At 46.8% G+C, this 23,367-nt stretch overlaps 1 protein-coding gene across 4 annotated transcripts in view; it reads right to left on the reverse strand.

Annotated features, from left to right (window-relative positions):
- The window catches only part of SLC31A1 (solute carrier family 31 member 1), a 59,926-nt gene that overhangs the window by 14,587 nt on the left and 21,972 nt on the right, over positions 1-23,367 (reverse strand). For 2 of the 4 annotated variants that reach the window (XM_048823103.2, XM_048823105.2), the window contains exon 2: positions 4,516-4,697. In XM_048823103.2, the coding sequence (XP_048679060.1) occupies positions 4,516-4,650 (135 nt within the window). In that variant the 5' untranslated portion in view covers positions 4,651-4,697. Of the gene's footprint in view, positions 1-4,515; positions 4,698-10,772; positions 10,794-19,199; positions 19,231-23,367 lie in introns of those variants that run through there. The other 2 variants (XM_048823102.2, XM_075120623.1) reach the window with 2 other exon arrangements.

Here is a 23,367-nt window from a genome sequence, read left to right on the forward strand (position 1 = left end):
TTTCCCCCCAGGGCACATTGGCAGAGGCCCTGGGGGTTTTTCACCTTCCTCTGCAGCGTGGGGCACAGGTCACTTGCTGCAGGTTTCTCTGCACCTTGAAGTCTTTAAACCACAATTTGAGGACTTCAATAGCTCAGACATAAGTTAGGGGTTTGTTACAGGAGTTGGTGGGTGAGATTCCATGACTTGCGTTGTGCAGGAGGTCAGACTAGACGATCATAATGGTCCCTTCTGACCTTAAAGTCTATGATTCTATGATTCTCCTCTAAAAAAAAACCCAAAAAACAAAGAAAGCCAAACCAAATTAAACAAAAACAAAACCCTGCAGCAGCAAGTCTCAGAGCCTAGTCAACTCAGTGTGGGTCAGCTAACTCAGGCTTCTGCTGTGGGGCTAAAAATAGTAGCATAGATATTCCTGCTTTGGCTGGAGCCCAGGCTCTGAAACCTGGTGGGAGGGGCAGGTTGCAGAGTCCAGGCTCTAGCGGAGTAGGAATGTCTGCCCTGCTATTTTTAGTGCTGTGGTGTGAGCCCCTGTCCACTGATCTGGGGTCTGAGACCGGTGTTGCATTTTTTTTTTTTGTAGTGTTGACGTGCTCAAAATGTCACTCTGCTGTCAACGCTAAGCCAGTCAAAAGTGACAAAAGAATCTGCCATGAACACCTTTTCTAAATCTCCGCCTGCTCCGAGCTTGTTTAAACCAATTCGCTACAAGTCAGCAGGAGACAAAAGCATCAGACAGTCAGATGCCAAAGAGCTACTTTGTTTAAAAACAAAAAAGAAGCTAAACCCTTTTAACAGTTCAAATGTGTCATGTTGGGGGGAGGGATAGCTCACTCAATTTGAGCATTGGCCTGCTAAACCCAGGGTTGTGAGTTCAATCCTTGAGGAGGCCTGTCAAGGTTCCTTCCCCACTCTGAACTCTAGGGTACAGATGTGGGGACCTGCATGAAAACCTCCTAAGCTTTCTTTTACCAGCTTCGGTTAAAATTTCCCCAAAGTACAAACTATCTTACCTTTTGCCCTTGGACTTTCGCTGCCACCACCAAATGTCTAACTGGGTTTATTATTGGGAAAGAGTCGTTTGGAAACGTCTTTTCCCCCCAAAATCCTCACCAAAACCTTGCACCCCACTTCCTGGGGAAGGTTTGATAAAAATCCTCACCAATTTGCATAGGTGACCACAGACCCAAACCCTTGGATCTTAAGAACAATGAAAAAAAAAAAAAGCATTCAGTTTCTTACAAGAAGAATTTTAATAGAAGAAAAAGTAAAAAGAATCACCTCTGTAAAATCAGGATGGTAAATACCTTACAGGGTAATTAGATCCAAAACATGGAGAATCCCTCTAGGCAAAACCTTAAGTTACAAAAAGACAAAGACAGGAATATCCATTCCATTCAGCACAGCTTATTTTCTCAGCCATTTAAAAAAATCATAATCTAACGCATATCTAGCTAGATTGCTTACTAAGTTCTAAGACTCCATTCCTGTTCTGTCCCCGGCAAAAGCAACACAGAGACGACCCAGACACTTTGTTTCTCCCCCCCTCCAGCTTTTGAAAGTATCTTGTCTCCTCATTGGTCATTTTGGTCAGGTGCCAGCGAGGTTATCCTAGCTTCTTAACCCTTTACAGGTGAAAGGGTTTTTCCTCTGGCCAGGAGGGATTTTAAAGGTGTTTACTCTTCCCTTTATATTTATGACAGGGCCATTTAGGGATCTGGGGCAAAAAAAATAAAAAATTGGGGATTGGTCCTGCTTTGAACAGGGGGTTGGACTAGATGACCTCCTGAGGTCCCTTCCAACCCTGGTATTCTATGTTCAAATCTCTGTAGAATCTGATATCACGTCTCCACGTCCAGTGGCACAGCTGTATTGGTACCTCTGCAGCGCACCTAGTGAAGACGCTCTGTGCTAATGGGACAGAGCTCTCGCTTCGGCACAGAAATACCACCCCTGCAGGCAGCAGAAGCTGACCTAGCACCATGCACACTGGTGTTTTTGTCAGTGTAATTTATGTTGCTTTGGGCGGTGGAATATTCGCACCCTTGAGTGATATAAGTTTTGCCGATATGGGCGGTTGTGTAGACAAAGCCTCAGAGAAATTCCTCAGCTTTAAGAGGACTGGCAAAATATGGAGCTGATAAAATTTGTTTCAAAAGGAAAGGCGTATACAAAAAATAAATCTTCTACTGAGATGCTTGTTCTTTGCTCTGCGAGGCTACCCAGGTAGCCCAGAGGCACATAGCAGCTGCATTATCAGCTGGTTTAACTGGAGGGGTGGAGAGGAAGCTTTGTAAAGTCTGAAACACAGGTGGCTGTTAACGACCTGGAGAGCTCACTGCATGGTGACCTGTACATTTCAGGCCTCTGCTTTCCCGGTGTTATTTTCCCTATTGGCACACAGCCTCTTATTTTCAATAGGGAAATATTCTAACTAAAAGGCTTCCTGCTGAACCATCCCAGCAGACGCTGACCCAACGCTTTTGATTCTCTAATTCTGAAGAGTCCTGCTATTTACACATGATCTAGACAAGTTCTGAATTCATCTCACACACATCATAACTTTTATAAAAGGCTGAAAAATAAGGAGATGTTTGCTGTTGTGTATGGAATCTGCAATGAAGTTAGGACTGGTCTACACTAGAAAATTAGGTTAGAAAAATCTACACCCCAGGCAGCGTAGTGAAGCTGACCTAATTCTCAGTGCAGACAGTGTTAGGTTGACAGAAGAATTCCTAGCTACCACCTCTTGGGGAGGTGGATTACCTATGCCAATAGGAGAATCCCTGCCATTGGCATATACAGTTTCTTGAGCCCAAGTCGGATTTTTCCTCCAACATCCCTTAATGTGTATAACTTCTCCTAATTAGCAAATGGGGACAGACACTAAGCAAAGCTGCAACATGTTACTCCTCTCCAGAAGGTGCTGGCCAACTGCTTGCATTCAGCAGTTACCATGAATCATAAAGATTTAGCGAAAACCTGCACACACTCTACAGTATAGATGAGAGAGCTTCACAGAAAAGAGTCCTGACTCCACCAGCCCACCAGAAATGCAGGGTGAGTGTCTGGGCTGGTACCAGCAGGATTCGGGAAGCTGTATTAGCAGGGAGGGAAGCCACTCATCTCATTCCACACGGCAAACCGGACAGCAGCAAATGCCAAGTGAGTGGAATGGCCCCTCTCTCCAATGGGCCATAGTATGCAGGCTCCACTTATGGGAGCAGCATCTGCAGTGGCTGCCACAGAACATTTAGTATGAAAATGGGTGCAAAGACAGAACTCTCAGTCCTAGGGGGAGGAACAGTTTGTACTGGGAAAAAGCAGTACAAATACCAGAAAGCTAGTGGAGTCAGTCAGAAAGGTATTTCCACCTGTGGTGAAAGGAGAACAATGGAGACAGGCAGCTAGGGTGTATTAGAGGGAAAGTTTCTGTCTCCCTCTGCTGGCAAGAGAGCTCCTATGCCCTCCCCCAATCAGTAGAGGAAACAACATGGCGACTGACACACAAACTGGCACCCACCAAGATGCTGCACGCTCAGCATGGCACTGTCCTGAACTCAGTGAGTTAAGGAATGGGGTTGGTTACTTTGAGTCAATCATAACTTAGATCCTGCTCTCATTTATTACAGTGAGTGTTCTTTACAGAGCCCGTTAATGTTCTTGCTAAGAGCTCAGATGAAGAGTTCTATTTCAGGGATTCTCAAACTGGCGGTCAGGACCCTCAGGGGGTCGTGCGGTTCTTACATGGGGGGTCACGAGCTGTGAGCCTCCACCACAAATCCCACTTTGCTCCAGCATTTATAATGGTGTTAAATATATAAAAAAGTGTTTTTAATTTATAAGGGGGGGGTCGCACTCAGAGGCTTGTTATATGAAAGGGGTCACAAGTACAAAAGTTTGAGAACCACTGTTCTATTCATTTCCTTTTTTCTATAGGAAAATCCCAGTAAGGAAAGACCACACGTTCTTTGGTCTAAATGACTCTGAGCAGCTATCCCAGCAAATGGCTAGAGAGGCCCTTCCAGAAACACTAGGAGCATGTCTTTTGCTCACAAAAGGAAGGGCTTTCTGCAAGGAAAGCACAGTTTGCAATAAAAGGAGCCCAATTCTTGAACACATTTCTTATGGCAGAATGTCCTCTGGGAAAACTGCCTCTGTCGCCTCTCCCAGCTCCGACACAAACCAGGGCAGGACAGATTTTCATGCATGTTAGCAGCTGCCACTGAAAACAGAACAGCACATTTGGGGCAAGCAGCAATATCAGAGAATTTAAAGAATCCTTGTAGAGAAACACCCCTCAGGAAGTGAGCTCAGCAACTGGGTGAATGGATTTAGTGCTATTAAGTCATGCCCTCCCTGCAGCTAAACGTTAATAAATAAGCATTTTAGAAAACTGATTCTGACTCCTGGCTACAAAGAGCCACCTGTTCAGGGAGGCAAAAGTCTTTGGACTTTGGAAACCGAGCTCAGATTAAGCTCTGGATGATGCGTACTTTTCTGGACTTCACTTACCATCATCATCATCCCTTCTCCATGATTGTGCCCCGGTGATGTTGTAGGGTGATGATGTTCCGAGGTCAGATGATAATGCTCAGAGGTTGATTCCATGGAGCTGTTCATCACATGGTTTGTGTGGTGGCTGGACATCTTTACTGCAGACTTGTCAATGATGGCGCACGCAGGACAGTGGGAGCCTTGAAGAAAGATGGAATAATGGACGTTAGGGCAAGAGTCACAGGAAACACTTCCCCAAACAGAAGGCAGTTTCTATTGTCCACAAAGAAAAAGTCAGGCCTCCAACAAGCCGCACCCCGAGAACTACTGTCCGAGAGATGTGGCTCATAGCCTGGGACATACCATCCTCCCTCAAGCTCTGTACACAGAACTCAAAGCAAATGCTCAATTTCCAATGAGGTGTGTTTCCATTAGGTTAATTTCTTTAATATCTTTGCAACTCTCTAGTGGGTGGCAAAGTCACTACCCTGAAGAGCCTACGATCCAATGCAGCAGGGAAGAAAGGATCATTTTTAACTCATTAAGTGAAAAAGTCTCCTCTAAACTCCAGACATCAAACATGCAAAAGCTGACTTCTGTTGCTTCAGAATCTAATTGCTCCCAAGCCCCATTTTCATTGCATCTATCAAAGGATCAGACTCACAGTTCTCCTAATTGGCAGCCATGCATTTGATTGGGAACAGGTCTATCCAAAAATTGCATTAGTTTGGGACAAGAGTTACTGCTGATGGAAAGGTCTGAAGCAGCCCCAGGCAAGCCAGTCTCATTTCCACAAACTTTCGTTCTTCACCTCTCCCCTCTAATTACTTTAGACATAACCGTGAGAGAGAAAAAAAACATACAGAAGGCTGCAAATCCAAATCCATTAAATCTGTTTACTGCAAATCAAGTGGGTCTGGACAGGCACTTTAGAACAAGGGGAGAGCAAATAAATGGTTAATGGTGGTCATGGTTTCTCCCTCTTCCTGGGGGTGAGGTGCCTGTCACAGGAGCTGATCTCAAAATGCTCTGCAGAGTAAAAGAGCAAAGGCAGAAAGGGATTAAGGGTTAGAGGAGATGAAGAAAGGAGCCGGAGTGTCGGGTGAGGCAGAGAGATATAGAGAAGGGGACAATTTATACCTCATATCAGACATTGAAGTGAATGATACAGCTAATGTAATCTACTGGGTGGAGAGGGGAGAAAGAATCGCTCTTTCCATACTTACTGTTCAAACCCAAGGGTTTGGCATGAGGAGTACAGAGGCCACACAGGCATGATCAGACTGTGAGCAAATTAAGGGAATATTAAGGGCTAGTGCAAATAGCAGAAGAAAGTCACTACTGTATCCTCAGCGCTCGCCTGGGAGCAAGCATTACAGGCGGGCTCAGTGTTTATTTGTTCAATGCATTAGAAATGCCTATTGCCTCATCTACATGCACATACAACTGTAAAATTTCAAAGCCAAAGAACCAGAGTGGAGGAAACACACACACAAACACACACCCCTAAGCTTCAAATCTCTCCTTCCCAAGCAAAGGGGCAAACAACTACACAGCCCTGTATATTAGGTCATGCAAGAGACATGCTGCATGGGCACTGCTGAGCAACCAGGGCCTTGGGCAAGAGCACAGTACCTCAAATAGACTGGGACTCAGGAGACCTGGGCTCTCTTCCCAGCTCTAACACCAATTTGCTGCGTGGCCTTAGTTAAGTCACTTAGCACCAGTCCTGAAGGCTCTCCCAGTGCTTCACAAAGCTGAAAAGCATTGCTCTGTTCCCCTTGGAGAGATGTGCTAGGTAGCCCTATTGACTACTACAGACTGTGCTCTAGGTCCTTTATGGTCTAGGATTCTATTCACAACAAAAGGATCCAATTTTAAAAAACCCAATGAAATGAAAACCCACCTCAACCCTCCTAAAGCCACAAGCTACAGGAGACAGTAGGAAGGGTAGTGTTGTGTGCAGAAGAGATGGAGAAAGGTCCTCAATACAGGAGCAATGGTGTTCAGGAAACAACCCAACTTTAAGAAAAGGAGTACTTGTGGCACCTTAGAGACTAACAAATTTATTTGAGCATAAGCTTTCTTTCGTGAGCTACAGCTCACTTCATCGATCCGAAAGAAAGAAAGCTTATGCTCAAATAAATTTGTTAGTCTCTAAGGTGCCACAAGTACTCCTTTTCTTTTTGTGAATACAGACTAACACGGCTGCTACTCTGAAACCCAGCTGTCACAGTCGGTGGTTGGGATGTGGAAGGGGGAGGCTGAGATAAGCACACCAGAACCTGATGCAGGCTGGAGTTAGCTCATCCAGTGGCGCTCAAACTTTTTAAATGGTGACCCCTTTCACATAGCAAGCCTCTGACTGCGACCCCCCTAATAAATTAAAAACACTTTTTAATATAATTAACACCATTATAAATGCTGGAGCAAAGCGGGGTTTGGGGTGGAGGTTTACAGCTCATGACCCCCCCATGTAATAACCTTGTGACCCCCTGAGGGGTCCCGACCCCCAGTTTGAGAACCCCTTTAAGCTAAATAATTAAGTGATGTTTCCAGAGTTTGAGGATTTTGTGCATTCTGCCACCCCTCCCTTCCCACAGTAGGATAATATGAAAAAAAAAACCCACAGAAAACTGCCTTCATTCCCCCACTGATGTCTTCAATGGCTTTTTCCTGGATGCACCAGTGTCCAAATTGAACAACTATCTTAGAGTTTTAAACTGCCACCCTTCTCCCTAGCATACGGAGACCTGTAAAATCAACAGCAATAGCCAAGCCCCTAGCAGACTCCAGAGAGTCTCAGCTCTTCTTCCTTTTCGGGTAAAAGCCTGTGGGGCGGTAGAGATTATTTTTTAGATTTTAATGATTTACTCTTTGTCTTGGGTTGCTGGGGCTGCAGAGGATGTCAGCAGTGGGAGGAGCATTCAGAAAAAGCTAACTCCCTTAACAAAACGACAGTGAAATATTTGAGTGAGAAGGTGGGGTTTGGTTCTGTTGTGCTGTTTGGGGGGCGGGGGATTGGTTTTGTTTTTTCAAGTCTGAGTTGTCTAATACTGCCCTTGGTGATGTTCACACAAAGCCCCCACACCTACCTGCCTAAGGAACGAGGACCACTGCTCTTCCCCCTGCCTCGCACACACCCCGAAGATCTCTACAGCTATTTGCCAAGTGTAGTAAGATATTTTATGAGCTCTTAAAGTAAGGTAATGGTGTAAATGGGTAAGACAGCTCAAGCCATTGTGCAAAGGGAATCAATACATGGAAAAACCATTTAAAAATAAGAGTCATCCCCTTGGAGAGCAGGGAAAAAGTCAGCCTGGCTGCATAGTGAGAGCACTAATCGACTGAAGTTACAATCAAGGATGTTCACTCTCCCCAGCTCATGGTGGGAACAGATGGTTTGGAGAAGCAGCTCTAGTAAATCAGTGGGTCTGTAACAAGTCTTAAGGAAGCAAGAGCAATCCAGAGTAACAAGCTGGCTGCCAGGCGAGGAGCTGCATATCCTGCAAGGAGCACGTCTTTTACAAAGCCATAGTCTAACTGGGGCCAGACACTCGCTCCTATTATGGCAAAACCTTTAAATAGGTTCAGTTCGGAGCACAGACCCAGCAGTCAGCGGCAGGTATTTTTATGCGAATGGGAGGTTTGCTCTCCGGACTGCACTGCTGCCTGCTCTAGCACTTGTTACTGCTCTCAGGGAAGGAGATTAAATTCCATAGCGACTACTGAGATCTGGACAGGTTCACTGTCTACACAGCACTTCTAGCACATGTGCACATGCAGTGGGTTCACCTGCATCCTCAACAGTATCCTACTGGGTAAGGAGGAAAAGTGGGGAAGGGAAGAATAGGTTAAGGGATAAATTTCCTCAGCATCTTGTTTTACTGCCCCTTTCACATCACAGTTTAGTTTTGGGGCCAGCTCTCTATACAGGGGCAGTGCCTTCCATTTGAAGGCCCATCAAGACATTAAGAGAAGCAGACCAGGACTTACACACAGGACTGGGAACGATGAACCAGATCCTGAGCTCTAATCCCAACTCCAGACACCAATTCCCTCCATCGCTTTGGGCCAGACACCCCGCCTCAGTTCCCACCCACCGACCCCACCCATCCATGAACCGAACCAATTCTCAGAACATGCAGACAATGCAGATGCAGGTGGGGTCACTCTGTGAAGCCCTGGGACTGGAGTAGCAGAGTATTACTGAGAATGATAGAGAGTGACTGAAGGAAGACTGGCCACCTCTTGGCTTGCTCTCAGAAGATGCAAGACAAGCACGGGTTGGACCACAGGGATCCTGATGCACCCTGCTTCCCAGGGGATCTGCAAGGGCCAGTTAAAAAGAACGAGGTGCTTTGAGGAGGCCACACACTATGTAAAGGACAGTCTATTGCGGCTCTTCCCTAGAGACAGCCAATCCTGTTGCTCAGACCTCTCTGGGCTAAGCTCTCCAGTAGCAGCCAGTCTTTCACACATCCCAGAGACACTACAGGTCATGAAAGGTCTAGACTGTGGGAGGGATCCAGACAAATGCTGAAGAGGAAGCACTCAGCCTGGTCTAAGGGTCTGTTTACACCAGAGGTGGGCAAACTATGGCCCGCGAGCCACATCTGGCCTGCGGGACCCTCCTGCCCGGCCCCTGAGCTCCTGGCCCGGGAGGCTAGTCCCTGGCCCCTCCCCTGCTGTTCCCCCTCCCCCGCAGCCTCAGCTGCGCCACCAGCGCAATGCTCGGGGGGCCGGGCAGTGGAGTTGCAGAGCTGCGACCTGACCGAGTGCTCTGGGCGGCGCAGCCGTAGCGCCACCGTAGCGCCACCAGCCTCGGGTGCTCCAGGCAGCGCGGTAAGGGGGTAGCGGGGGTTGGATAGAGGGCAGGGGAGTTGGGGGTGGTGGTCAGGGGGCGGGGTGGTCAGAGGACGGGGAACGGGGGGGTTGGATGGGGCAGGGGTCCCGGGGGGGGAGGCAGTCAGGAATGAGAGGAAGGGGGTTGGATGGGGCGGCAGGGGGCAGTGGATAGGGCAGGAGTCCCGAGGGGGCTGTCAGGGGACAGAGGCGTTGGATGGGACAGGAGTCCCGGGGGAGCTGTCAGGGGGTGAGAAGCAGGGGGGTTGGGGAAGATAGGAGGCGGGGGCCAGGCCATGCCTGGCTGTTTGGGGAGACACAGCCACCCCTAACCGGCCATCCATACAATTTTGGAAACCTGATGTGGCCCTCGGGCCAAAAAGTTTGCCTGCCCCGGTGTATACTTAGAGGTGTGACTGCAGCCCACGCGGACGCACCCCAGCTCACTTTGACCTAGCAAGTGCGAATACCAACAGCAGCGAAGCCCTAACAGCACAGGCTTCAGCCCAGGCCAGCCACTCAAGTCGCTACCTAGGGTCCCTGGCAGGCTTGTAAATCCCATACTAAAGACTGTGCTGCTGCATCTTCACTACTCTTGGCACCAGAGCTGGACTGGGTACGTCTCCACGTGCCGCAGCCACACCTCCCACCGCAGCATGGACAAACCCGAAGACTCCTAGTGGGCAAATGGAGCCCTTTTTGCCAAGCCAGACAGCTACGCGGATTCCAGTACACGGAGTCCCCTTTGAAATTAATACCGATCACTGACATAACCACGGGGCATAACCAAAAAATAATCAACTCCCACAGCACTTAAACATGCTCCACACAATAGAGTTGTGTAGCTTTTCACACCTCAGCTATTCAAAGGAAAAAAAGCCATCCATTTCCTTGGCTACTGCCCAGAAGAATGGGACCCTTGCAAAACACCTAACAGGTTTCTCTTGTATGAGGGTTATTTACTCTATTCCTGGAATAGTGTTTGTTGTTCAGAGGTCCTCGTGACAATACATGTATCAGCCATGTTGGGAGGGGGCACAGTTACCACATCAGTCCCCAGATAGTTCCATCTTGCAACACAGGTGGGACAGTGTTCCTGATTTGAGGGACTACTATGTGGTCAATGGGTCTCCCGACAGGGTTGATTTAGTAGCAAGGACAGCATTCAGTGGTTCACAAACTAAAGCCAGCTAATCTCTACATTCCCCAGAACAGGTAGCAAAAGTTTCAGGATTTAAAGCTGATGCCAAACTGTAATGAAAGCCCTGAAAGCAAACCTAGAGAAGAAGAGAAACTGAACTGTCGACAAGTCATAAGCACAAAAGACACTGTTTCTGTGCCATTCCCAAGCCATGAATCTTCCAGTCCTGCGTAACGCTAAGAAGCAATACATACAAGAAATACATGGCAGTTATCAGCAGTCTACTTACAGCAGTCCAGCTGGCAGCCAGTGATTTCCAACCTTCCTGACTCACTCTGAGCAGCCACCCTCGAGCTCAGAGCTTTCAAAGGAAGACACTCCACCCAGAGGTGGGAGGGGGAGGAGAGTCCATAGACACACTGCAGCACTGTTCACTCACTCAACCTGTGGTCTTCAGTGAATGGTCTGAGCTAGTCATCATACGACCAGAATGCTGCCTCTGATTTATTCCATTTCCTGACACCCTTGCCAGCTTCAAACGCTTCCTCTCCAAATAAAACCCTGCCTCCTGGGCACCACTAAACCCAAGGAGATAGTTGATGGTACACTCAAAAGCAACCAGCATATTCTACCTACTTGTATTTCATGAGTTGGGATTCTAAAGCCGTATTTCTTGGGTTTCCAGCTCAGCAAGGGAAGGTCATTCTGGGTCTGGACTCTGTACAACATTTCTCAACCCAGGATCACAGTAGCTGTAAACAGTGAAGTACGTAGGATGTGACAGGTTGATACCCCGATCCACCTCAAAAGGCATGGGGAAGTGGGTCTTTGGGGGTTAAAAGGAGGAGAGGGCAGCCCTTGTGACTGTTTAGCTGGGAGATGCCAGAAATGGCTAGGCGGGAGTGAAAGAGGAGGGGCAGGAGGCAAGGAGAGCAGGGATGTGGCCATGTCACAGCTGTGTTGAGCTGTGAAGGGGAGGATGAGTGGCTTGGATGTGACCTGAAAAGGAGGGTGGAAGCCAGCAATGGGATTGGAGAAAAGGAGACGAGGACAGACTGGCAAGTGAGGGGGATGGGCATTTGGGCAGCTGCATATAGCATGCACCAGAATTGGGGGCTTCTGTTTTTTAAAGAACAAAAATTGAAAGAATTCACAGCCTTGTTACCATTTAAGATAGATTTCCAGAGGTCTTTGAAAACCTCAGCCTAGGAGCATTACTGCACAGACCTGGCACCCCTTGCTACGGGCCCAAGGGATCTGCCTTGCCTCCTTACTGCACAGGGCCATGGTGGCCTGTAACAGCCCAGGCTGACCTGTGCCAGTCCCAGGCATTGTTCGTTAGCCCATGTGCAGTCAAACCTCGGAGATCATCCTAGTCCTGACAAACCTAGAGGTTATAGGAACCGGTCTCCTGAGAAAGATGGAGTAGATCCCCGCCTATGCACGGCAGGAGGGTTTGGAGGGTCTATTAGGACAGGTTCAAGTACAGAAATGTCCAACTTGTGGGCCCATTTCCACTTCTAAATACAGTCCGTGGGCTGGAGTTTAGGATTCCAGCTTTCCTCAGTGCTGGCAGGGAGATCCGACAGGCAGTCACTGGGAGGGTCTGGGTCTCACCAGGCAGCCTCACAGAGATCTGGGGAGAATCTGGCCATATGCAGTAAGTAACAGGGTGGTTTTTTGTTATTATTTTTTACATTTGACACCACTCAGTGGAAATCTCCCCTTCTTAGGGCCACTGCTGCTGCTGCTCCTTTGCCCTCTTTCCTCCCTTTCCTCCTCTAACTTTTGTTTCTCTCCCTCCTCCCCGTCTCCTGTTTCCTTCTCTCTTTACCCACATTCATGCCTCCCGACAGACAGGGCTGTGCCTTCCACACCCAACTGTGTGTAGGTTCCATGGCAGGAGGCCCACCAGCTTTCACACTCTGCTTCTGCACACATAAAACAATGGCTTGATTAGAGCAGGGGCTTGGTTCAAATGCTGGCTCATGTACATTTCCTGGAGCTGCACAATTTTGATAGGGAAGCCAGAGAACACAGCAGCACTAGTTAGGCTTCAATGAGATACTTATCAAAGAAAGGCCAGGGAGGACTAGATAGCATGACAGCCTACATCTGACGTATCCACATTCTCTCTCTTTGCCCCAGAGACAGAGCCGCAGACAGGCTTTTAGGAGGTACTCGCTGGAGCTAACTTAGCGTACGCGCACGCACACACACACCCTCCACTGGAGGAGAGGCCAGTGCTCTTCCTCTTAATAGGATTAGGATCACATTCCTTCATGGAGTTTATTTTCATAACATAGAAAAAAAACTCGTCCAGTCAGTAGAGCTCAATTAATCTACTCCCCCCATAAACAGAGAGTCCTAATCTTCCAGCCTGTTCAGATTTCCCAGGGACAATTCTGAACTTTCAACACAATAGGAGACGAAATATGGAATTAAGGACAATACCCTCCAAGGACAATGCCACAGAACTCTATGAAACAAAGCTTTATTCAAGCAGAGTTTACTACAAGCAGTTTCTACTGTACAGCAAGACAGCAGAGTGCAATATTGGATGGCAGACAAAAGCTTTCAGCCATAAAAACAACAATGGGGAAGGGATATTGAGAGGCACAGGAAAGGGTGTAGATACAATTCAACAAAGACGGAGATACAGGGGGGTTGAGAGAGAGAATCATAGAACCACAGGGTTAAAACCACAAGAGTCATCTAGCCAAGATGCAGGATTTGTTATGGCTAAACAGATGGCTATCTAGCCTCCTTTTGAAAACCTCCAGTGAAGGCACTTCCACAACTTCCCTAAGCAGTTTGTTCCATTGTCCTATTGTTCTTACAGTTCAAGTTTTTCCTGAGATTTCATCTATATCTGCTGTGCTGTAGTTTGAACCCATTGCCTCTTGTCCTGCCCTCTGTGGCAAGAGATAACAAATTTTCTCCATCTTTTTATGGCAGTCTTTCAAATATATGAAGACAGCTATCATGTCCCCTCTTAATCTCCATTTTTCCAAACTAAACATTGCCAGTTCCTTCAGCCTTTGCTTGTATGGCTTGCGTTCCATCCCTTTGGTCATCTTTGTCCCTCACCTCTGGATCCTTTCCAATTTTTCTCCTTTCTATACTGCGATGACCAAAATTGGACACAATCCTCCAGCTGAGGCCTAACCAGTGCCAAGTAGAGTGGTACTATCACCTCCCATGACTTGCATGCTTTGTTAATGCAACCTAAAATTGCATTTTTTTTTTTGCCACAGCATTGCATTGCTGACTCATGTTGAGGTTGTGATCCAGCACACCTCCCAGATCCTTCTCAGCAGCGCTGCTGCCAAGCCAGTTATCCCCCATTCTGTATTTGTGCATTTGGCTTCTCTTTCCTAAATGTAGCACCTTACATTTGTCTTTGTGGAATTTCATTTTGTTGTCAATAGCCCAGTTCTCCAATTTATCAAAATCCTTTTGAAATTTTAGCTCTATCCTCCAAAGTGTTGGCAATCTCCCCTACCTTGGTGTCATCTGCAAATTTGATCAGTATGCTCGCTATACCTACATCCAGGTCATTAATAGGAGCCATCCTTTGTTTTTTCTGAATGACTGCCCAAGCTCAGTTTAACTTACAAATGCAGCCCCTGCCACCTAGTCCCCTCACTCACACACTAGGGTTTGTACCAGGCTAATGAGTAGCTGTGCCCTTTATATTGCTTTGCTGCTGCAGCCTCCAGTCTGGACTGCTCACAAACAGCCTCCAGCATGGAAGTCACTCCCAACTACGTCCATGTGTGCTGCAGCCAGCCAGCCACGCCTTGGCTCTTAGCAGCCTTGGTTAGAATAATAGAATATCAGGGCTGGAAGGGACCTCAGGAGGTCATCTAGTCCCACCCCCTGCTCAAAGCAGGACCAATCCCCAACTAAATCATCCCAGCCAGGGCTTTGTCAAGCCTGACCTTAAAAACCTCAAAGGAAGGAGATTCCACCACCTCCCTAGGTAACACATTCCTGTGCTTCACCACCCTCCTATTGAAAATGGTTTTCCTAATATCCAACCTAAACCTCCCCCACTGCAACTTGAGACCATTACTCCTTGTTCTGTCATCTGGTACCACTGAGAACAGTCTAGATCCATCCTCTTTGGAACCCCCTTTCAGGTAGTTGAAAGCAGCTATCAAATTCCCCCTCATTCTTCTCTTCTAAAGACTAAACAATCCCAGTTCCCTCAGCCTCTCCTCATAAGTCACGTGCTCCAGCCCCCTAATCATTTTTGTTGCCCTCCACTGGACTCTTTCCAATTTTTCCACATCCTTCTTGTAGTGTGGGGCCTAAAACTGGACACAGTACTCCAGATGAGGCCTCACCAATGTCAAATAGAGGGGAATGATCACGTCCCTCCATCTGCTGGCAATGCCCTACTTATACATCCCAAAATGCTGTTAGCCTTCTTGGCAACAAGGGCACACTGTTGACTCATATCCAGCTTCTCGTCCCCTGTAACCCCTAGGTCCTTTTCTGCAGAACTGCTGCCTAGCCATTTGGTCCCTTGAATGTCATCAGATTTCTTTTGGCCCAATCCTCTAACTTGTTTAAGTCCCTCTGTATCCTATCCCTACCCTCCAGCGTATCTAACACTCCTCCCAGGTTAGTGTCATCTGAAAACTTGCTGAGGGTTCAGTCCACGCCATCCTCCAGATCATTAATGAAGATATTGAACAAAACCGGCCCCAGGACCGACCCTTGGGGCACTCCGCTTGATACTGGCTGCCAACTAGACATGGAGCCATTGATTACGACCCATTGAGCCCAACTATCAAGCCAGCTTTCTATCCACCTTATAGTCCATTCATCCAGCCCATACTTCTTTAACTTGCTGGGAAGAAGAATACTGTGGGAGACAGTGTCAAAAGCTTTGCTAAAGTCAAGGAACAACACATCCACTGCTTTCCCCTCATCCACAGAGCCAGTTATCTCATCATAGAAGGCAATTAGATTAGTCAGGCATGACTTGCCCTTAGTGAATCTATGCTGACTGTTCCTGATCACTTTCCTCTAAGTGCTTCAGAATTGATTCCTTGAGGACCTGCTCCATGATTTTTCCAGGGACTGAGGTGAGGCTGACTGGCCTGTAGTTCCCAGGATCCTCCTTCTTCCCTTTTTTAAAGATGGGCACTACATTAGCCTTTTTCCAGTCGTCTGGGACCTCCCCCGATTGCCATGAGTTTTCAAAGATAATGGCCAATGGCTCTGCAATCACATCCCCCAACTCCTTTAGCACCCTTGCATGCAGTGCATCCGGTCCCATGAACTTGTGCTCATCCAGCTATTCTAAATAGTCCTGAACCACTTCTCTCTCCACAGAGGGCTGGTCACCTCCTCCCCATGCTGTGCTGCCCAGTGCACTAGTCTGGGAGCTGACCTTGTTCGTGAAGTACATGGACTACATTAGCTTTTCCAACATCCTCCGTCACTAGGTTGCCTCCCTCATTCAGTAAAGGGCCCATACTTTCTTTGGCTTTCTTCTTGTTGCTAACATATCTGAAGAAACCCTTCTTGTTACTCTTAACATCTCTTGCAAGCTGCAACTCCAAGTGTGATTTGGCCTTCCTGATTTCACTCCTGCAGCCTGAGCAATATTTTTATACTGCTCCCTGGTCATTTGTCCAATCTTCCACTTCTTGTAAGCTTCTTTTTTGTGTTTAAGGTCAGCAAGGATTTCACTGTTAAGCCAAGCTGGTCGCCCGCCATATTTACTATTCTTTCTACACATCAGGATGGTTTGTTCCTGTAACTTCAATAAGGATTCTTTAAAATACAGCCAGCTCTCCTGGACTCCTTTCCCCCTCTGCTGCAGGTGCCTCCAACATACATTTCTGGGAGAAAAATCTAAGTCTGGGGGTATGTCCTGTACTGCCCAGCCCTCTCCTGGGCAATACAAGTTTATATGAAGTCTGGTATTGTTTTAATAGAAATAATATGCACATAACTTGCCACCCCAAATGGAGTTTTCCAGACACTTCAATTTAAACACGTTGAATTAGATAAACAATAAAACAAGTTTATTAACTACAAACAGAGAGATTTTAAGTGAGCACAGGTAATGAGGAATAAAATTCAGAAATGGTTACAAGAAAGATAAAACTCAACTGGTGCCTAACTTACCGTACTATGTCAAACTCGAAGCAAAAGTTCTCTCACATGCTCTCAGCAGCTTTACTGACCAAATTTCTTAGGTCAGGACCCTAGAATGCCTAGAATTCTCCCTAGAATCCACCGAGCGCTTCCTTTGTCTTGTTGCTTCAGGTGCCGTGAATGCTATAAAGGGGCGGACCTTGGGGCGTTTGTCCCTCCTTTTTATATTATCAGTCCCCCGCTTGAAAAACCATTTCCGGCTGAGATTCAGGAGACAAAGTGTCAACAGGGAAGGATGTTCCCTGCTGCTTTTTCCTCACCTATTAGAGAGTCTCTTTGTTTCTCTTCCTGCTTGATGATCCTGTTTACTGCTTAAATGCAAATTAAGCAGAGCACATGTTCCTTTGTTTAAGACAGCCCTGTATGCCAACTTCTACTTGGGTAGGGCTGTGGTTTGGAACACGTATTAACAACACCATACAGTGGAATATTGTAACATCACATGCAATGTTGTCATATACATTTTATCAGGATAATAATGACCAGCTAATCATGAGTTTTCAAACGATATCTCACAAAATGTACTTTGTAAAAAGATTAAGATAGTGCATAGGGTGTGGACACATGGTTACATTCTGTCACACCCTCCCCCTCTTATTTTATCCCCACCCTCATTCCAGTATTGCTTCATTCTCTCTCCTTCCTCATTTATTCCATACACTGCATTCATCATCTCCTCTCCACTGCTCACTCTGCTCCCCCCCATGCCCCTCACCTTTCTCTGTGTGTACATCATATGACCATTTTTCCCCTCTTTCCCCCAGGCCTCCCCAGGACAGATGGCGCAAGAGGACAGGGGAGTCCAGGATGCCCCTTTCTTCCCAATTTCATCCCCTCATGCTATGTAAGAACTAGGGGAGAACCCAGATCCTGCTGTTCCAGAACCACAAACCTGTATCACTTGAGCTAAAGGAGAATCTCCATGAACATTACAGTACCTTTGACACAGATGAGGTCTGCTTCCATCCAGCAGAGGGCAGTGACAGAAACACACCCTCCACAGGTCAGTACAATCATTATTAAGTCTCTAGACCAATGGTTCTTGGGCTCAGGGCCCATCTGTAAATGTTTATGGCCTGTCACGACCCAGTAAATAGTCTGGGAGTGGGGGCCCTGAGATGGTTTCAGTTGGGTCTTGCCCAGCACTCACCCCACAGCAGAGGCTCCCGCACTATGAGGCTGGCTGGGCTTGGTTCTCGGCTCTGGTTTGGCCCTACCCCCCTGACTGGACCAAATCTGTGATAGCGGAATTGTGAGCTGGCTCATGGGTTGCAGGGCCACTCACTCAGATTTGGCCTGCCTGGGCTCCCATCATCATGATGGCTGGGCCAACCGTGAGTGGCGCGGGGACCCCAGGGGTTGCAGTGCCTGGAGTGGGGAGGCAAGCCCAGCCAGCCCTGTGGGACAGGAGCCACAGGAAATGCTATGTGACCCTTTGAAACATTCTAGTAACCCAATTTTGGATCCCAACCCACAGGTTGACAAACCCTGCTCTAGACCATAATTAACATATTTAAAGAGAAAATGTTTCCAAAGGGAAATCAGGAGGCTTCTGAAACTAATGATTTGGAGACACTCTTATCTAGATTCCTGGACTTTGAGAAGAATGTATCCCAAAAGATGCAGTGGCCACATAGCAGCCCTCCAGTGGGTACTGATCAGCAGCAAGGCTGGTATTAATAATTTGTTATAGCAACAGCCATATTACTCAACTCTTGCACTGCACGGTGCTTTGTCTTAACACGATGAGGCACAGGGACAGCCTGATAAGATCTATTTACGCAAGAGTCTGGCACGGAGTTATAATTAGGAGCAGGTTGCTTATCAAAGTTATCTGCTCAATAGCAGAGATGTTATTAATGCAATGAGCAGCCTGGTCATGATCAGATTGAAGCTTAGTCCCCCATCTTGCCTGGGCACTCATGGAGAGGTCAGAAAAACAGTTGTGACAAGACAGCCAGTTTGAAAGGCACAATCCTCATCCTTCCAACTAGGGGCAGTTTGCCTACAACAGTATTACCTTCCCATGTGTATCTAAGAGAAAAGACAAGATAGGTGTAAGCTGATTTAGAGAACCCACTGTCAACTCTGCCACTAATTTCTAAAGATATTTTAATGACCAAAGTGCCCGCATTAGAGCATGCAGGCACCGTACATCCTAAACAAGCCATTTAAAAGATACCTTCAGCAATAACACGCAATTAAAAGCAGATGTTAATGTGCTCCCAAAGAGGGCTGATCCCAGGCACCAGGAGGCAACTTCAGAAGATCCTTCTGTATGCCCCTGCGTGTGCAAAGGACACTTGTGAGAATCTCATCAGGACCATACTGTTATAACTGCACCTCTGCTGTATCCTGCCACATGCTATAAATGCAGAGAAAGCATGACAGAGAGATGCAATGAGCTCTGCTCCCACAGTATTGGTAATGCAGAGATGGGTGAGCCTAGCTAGAACAGCAAACACAGAGCACCCCAGAGAAGGGGCATCTGCATGATTCTATGAAGGGCTAACAAAGGGCAAAAGAGGGCACGCACAAGCTGACTGGTTCATTCTATACTTTTCCCTCTTCTGCTCACTGGCACTGCAGAGTGCATTGACTTTTAGTAGGCATCAGACTGGCTCTCTGGTTTCTCATGCTCCCACGTCAATGGTCTTCAAGCTTCTGCTTTCCTGTGACATGAAGAGGAGATGCTTTTCAGAGTAGGGAGAGTCTTCATTGTGTCCTGGACAGCACAGATGGTATTGAAGCATGGACAGTCAGTCTAACCCTTGTGCCGAGTTAGTCTCTGCTGGGGATCTGACCACTTCATGGATGCTTTTCACCCTACTCTTGCTTTGGCACAAGGAGCTCTGCTAAGTGTCATGTTTGCCATGGCCATGATTTCTGTGGCAAAACTCAGGAATATTTCATGGTCTTTTCCCTCCAGCTGCATGCTACTGAGTAAGCCTTTTCCATGGACTGTTCTCACACATTTTGCTGTTGTGCTGTTTTGATAGCTGTCCCTAATAGTCTGAAAGCTTATGAAGATATTTTCCATTAGAAAAGGATTAAGCTAACAGTCAGTAAAACGGCATGGGCCTGGACTTTTTGTAAACTAAAATTATGACCTTTGCACCGTTGTCGTGACTTTCCATTTGTTGTCACTTCAATCAGCCCAAGCAGGCTTGTTAGGGGAGCTGGAGTTTGCAGCAGGGTCTTACATAAGAACTTACTCATCTCCAAGCCTTGTGCAGCCTGTACAAAAGCCACCCCTCTGCTTTTAGGACACATTTTTAGATGTTTAGTTGCACAAACGCTGAATGAATTATTACTTGTACTTACACTTCCACAGGGCCTTCCGCCCAAGTGTTTCAGAGGTGGCTCAGCATCATCCTCCCTATTTGACAAAAGAGGGAAACTAGACAGAGAGGTCAAGAGGAGGAATCCAGATCCCATTCCTCCTACCCTCCTGGGTTTTCACAAAGCAAAAAAAATAGTCAGTAGAAAGATATTGCAAAAAAGGGTCATTCTGAACCCTGTGAAATGGAAACAACTAACATTTTTCACAAAGTCATTTACCTGTTTTTAGCCAGCTTTATCGAAGAGTCTAGGTAGAGAGTTTACCATCCAAAAACAAGGGATAACAGCCAAGATTTACCACATCCAGGTATTTGTTTTTACCTTGGGACTGGCAGCTATTCCCAAATTCATAATAGAATAGATTAAATACTACAGCAACATCCAATAGCATGTTTTAGCAGCAGTCACTATACTAACAAGACATTACTACTACTTTGATCACATATAGACAATTTCCTCTTTCACAGCTTAGAACAATTCATCTCAGTAACACACAGAAAGCACTACTGGAGATCTTAAAAGGACACAGTCTACTTTAAAAAATATTTCAGACTGGTAAAAACACAAACAAAAAAAACCCCACAATTACTGTTACAATACCCAAGAGGCCAATAAGTGAAGGAGTATAAAGAAAAAGGTTATTTATTTTTCCAGTTCATTTATTTTTTATATTTAGCACTGCTGTCAGTTGCTGGCTGAGTATGTTCTCTCCATGTGCTGCACTGGTTCTGGCCAGGCAGCCAGCACAGCAGACCTCGATCAAACTGTCCAAGAAGACCAAAGACTCAGTTCAGTGGTGAAGGCAGTCAGCCAGGTTTATTGTCAACGAAGCACAGTAATAGCATCCCATAGATTCTACAGGGATACTTAAACAGGTATGCTGTTACAATGGACCACAATCAGTGAGCAGCAGGCCCTTTGGCCAGATAAAGACACTCGCGGTGACAACTCTTTTATTCCCCAATACAAACCAGTTACATGTTCCTCTGATGTGGTTAGTTACCACCCTTTACCTTGTTCCTCTTGGTTCGATCAAAATCTCGATCCCGGTCATCCTGACCTTATCTTTAGGAGGGGTATCGGGGTGTTCTGACATGACCCTTCTGGAATGGGTTTATGCAGGTATCCAGTGTCTAGCACTTCCTAGGAGTGTTTGTGGTTTTGCAGTATGAGCCATGTTCACGGACCAGACACTGAACCTGCGAGCAGGCATGTTTTGTAACAGGGCCTGACTTTTGCTCATAATCTGACTCTTGCTAACTTTGCTTTATCTCAGCAGGGCCTGACTTTTGTTTAGGCCTTAGGCAGCATACCAGGCTCCATGTTTCAGGCGCTCTCCTTCTACTACAAGCACCAGCACTATGTGAGCAGTTTCAGTTTTCAACTGTACAGTAAAGTTTTTCCATCAGTTTCTTCTGCTGTTTGTGTGGGTCTTTCACACAGCAATGAGTACATGGGGGCCAGGGGAGAAATGTAACAAAGCTCATAAAAATGGACTCGGGGAGTCCCACCATTGCAAGTTGTGACATTACCCAGGGTACAGTCTGGACTGTTGAACAGCTGTGTCCCCTCAATTCTCCAATCTGAGGTGCCTTGTACACAGCTTTGCTGTGAGAACAACCACTCATGGCCAGTTCACACACATCCTCTAGCATGCAAAATCACTCCCAGTTGAACTGCATGAATGCTCTGGCCTGCCACTCATGAATTACATACAGGGCAACACCAGCAAACTCCCAGTCCCAGATCTTCCCCCGGAAATGTGCATCTTATACTGCTCAGCTCTCTACTGGACAATGGAAGCTCATATAATGTCCATCATTTCATCAATGGCAAATGATATGCACAGACCTTGTTATCTCAAGTAAAGGTTCCTAACATTTCATTCCAACACACACTGGCTTAGATAAAACAATAAAACCAGCTTATTAGCTATAGAAAGATAGATGTTAACTGATCACAACTAATGAGGCTTAAAAGTCAGAATTGGTTAAAAAGAAAATAAAAAGATAAAATGCAGACTAATATCTAACTTAGCAAGTTAAATGGATTCAAAGCAAAGGTTTTTCTCACCACATGCTTTACAGTCTTTACGGTCTGGAAGCCTCCAGACCAGGACCCCTCTCCCAGTTCAGTGTTTCTTCAGTTGTTGTTGCCCTGAACAGAGCACAGTACAGAGGTAATTTATGTTGTGGGTGTTCTCTATTCTTATAACTTTCTCCTCTCTTTGAGGATTATCTCCAGTCGGGGTTCAGCTGACAGCCAGTCTGTTTACAGGAACCCCCAGCTGTTCTATTGTCAAAATGTAAAGTTCTTGCTTACCTAAGTGAGAGTTTATGATAGTCCATTTGATTATGCTGATCAACCTGGCCGAGGCGTCAATGTGTCTTTTGTCTCTGAAGAACTGGTTTGGGCCTGCTTTTCTAACTTCGGGACATGTCACTGCAGTGTTATCCAGCAGACCCTTATAACTTTACATACAATGTTGCCACACATATTTTACCAGGAAAACAACATTCAGCAGATTATGAGTTTTTAAATGATACTTCACAAGCAATGTTCCCTCTAATTTTTTACATGCATGTGCAAATGAATTTGGTTTTGTGAACCAATATGGAGGTGATGTGTGGCAGGGATGGGGCCAAGGGGTTCAGAGTGTCAGAGGGGGCTCAGGGCTGGGGCAGAGGGTTGGGATGCGGGGGGGAAGGAGGGGTTGAAAGCTCTGGGGTGGGGCCAGGAATGAGGGGTTTGGGGTGTAGGAGGAGGCTCAGGGCTGGGGCAGAGGCTTGGAGTGTGTATGTGTGTGTGGGGGGATGAGGGCTCCAGCTGGGGGTGCAGGCTCTGGGGTGGGGCTGGATTAAGAGGTCTGGAGTGCAGGCTGCCCAGGGGCTGTGGCAGGGAAAGAGGATTCCCCCCCAGCCCTCTCTCGTCGCAGTAGCCCGGGGTTGGGGCACCTCTCCCCAGCCACAGCAACTCTCCCCACCTGTGCAACCCCTGACAGCCTGCTGCACAGCCACGCAGCTTAGAGGGAACTTAGCTCACAAGGCATAGTTTGTACAACATTTATCATAGTTTTGTAAAAAGGATGATCTTAGGGATACAGTTTTTCACACAAGTATAGTACTTGAAAGACCTTTCTGGACCCCAACTAGATTTTGACTTGACAGCGTCCCTTTGACCCCCACAAACAAGCTCCAGATCACGACAGGTTCTCTGTCATACAGATCTTGTGAAGAGATTCTGCCATCAATCCTGCGGCTACTTTATACCATGAAGTCTACAGAGTGTCCACATTCATCGTTCACTAAAGTCAGGAGGAGTCATTAGAAAAGCGTGGCAGAGTCTGGCCAGTGTAGTTACTA

Source organism: Caretta caretta, chromosome 16 (genome assembly GCF_965140235.1).
Source record: "Caretta caretta isolate rCarCar2 chromosome 16, rCarCar1.hap1, whole genome shotgun sequence".
Classification (NCBI taxonomy): Eukaryota; Metazoa; Chordata; order Testudines; family Cheloniidae; genus Caretta; species Caretta caretta.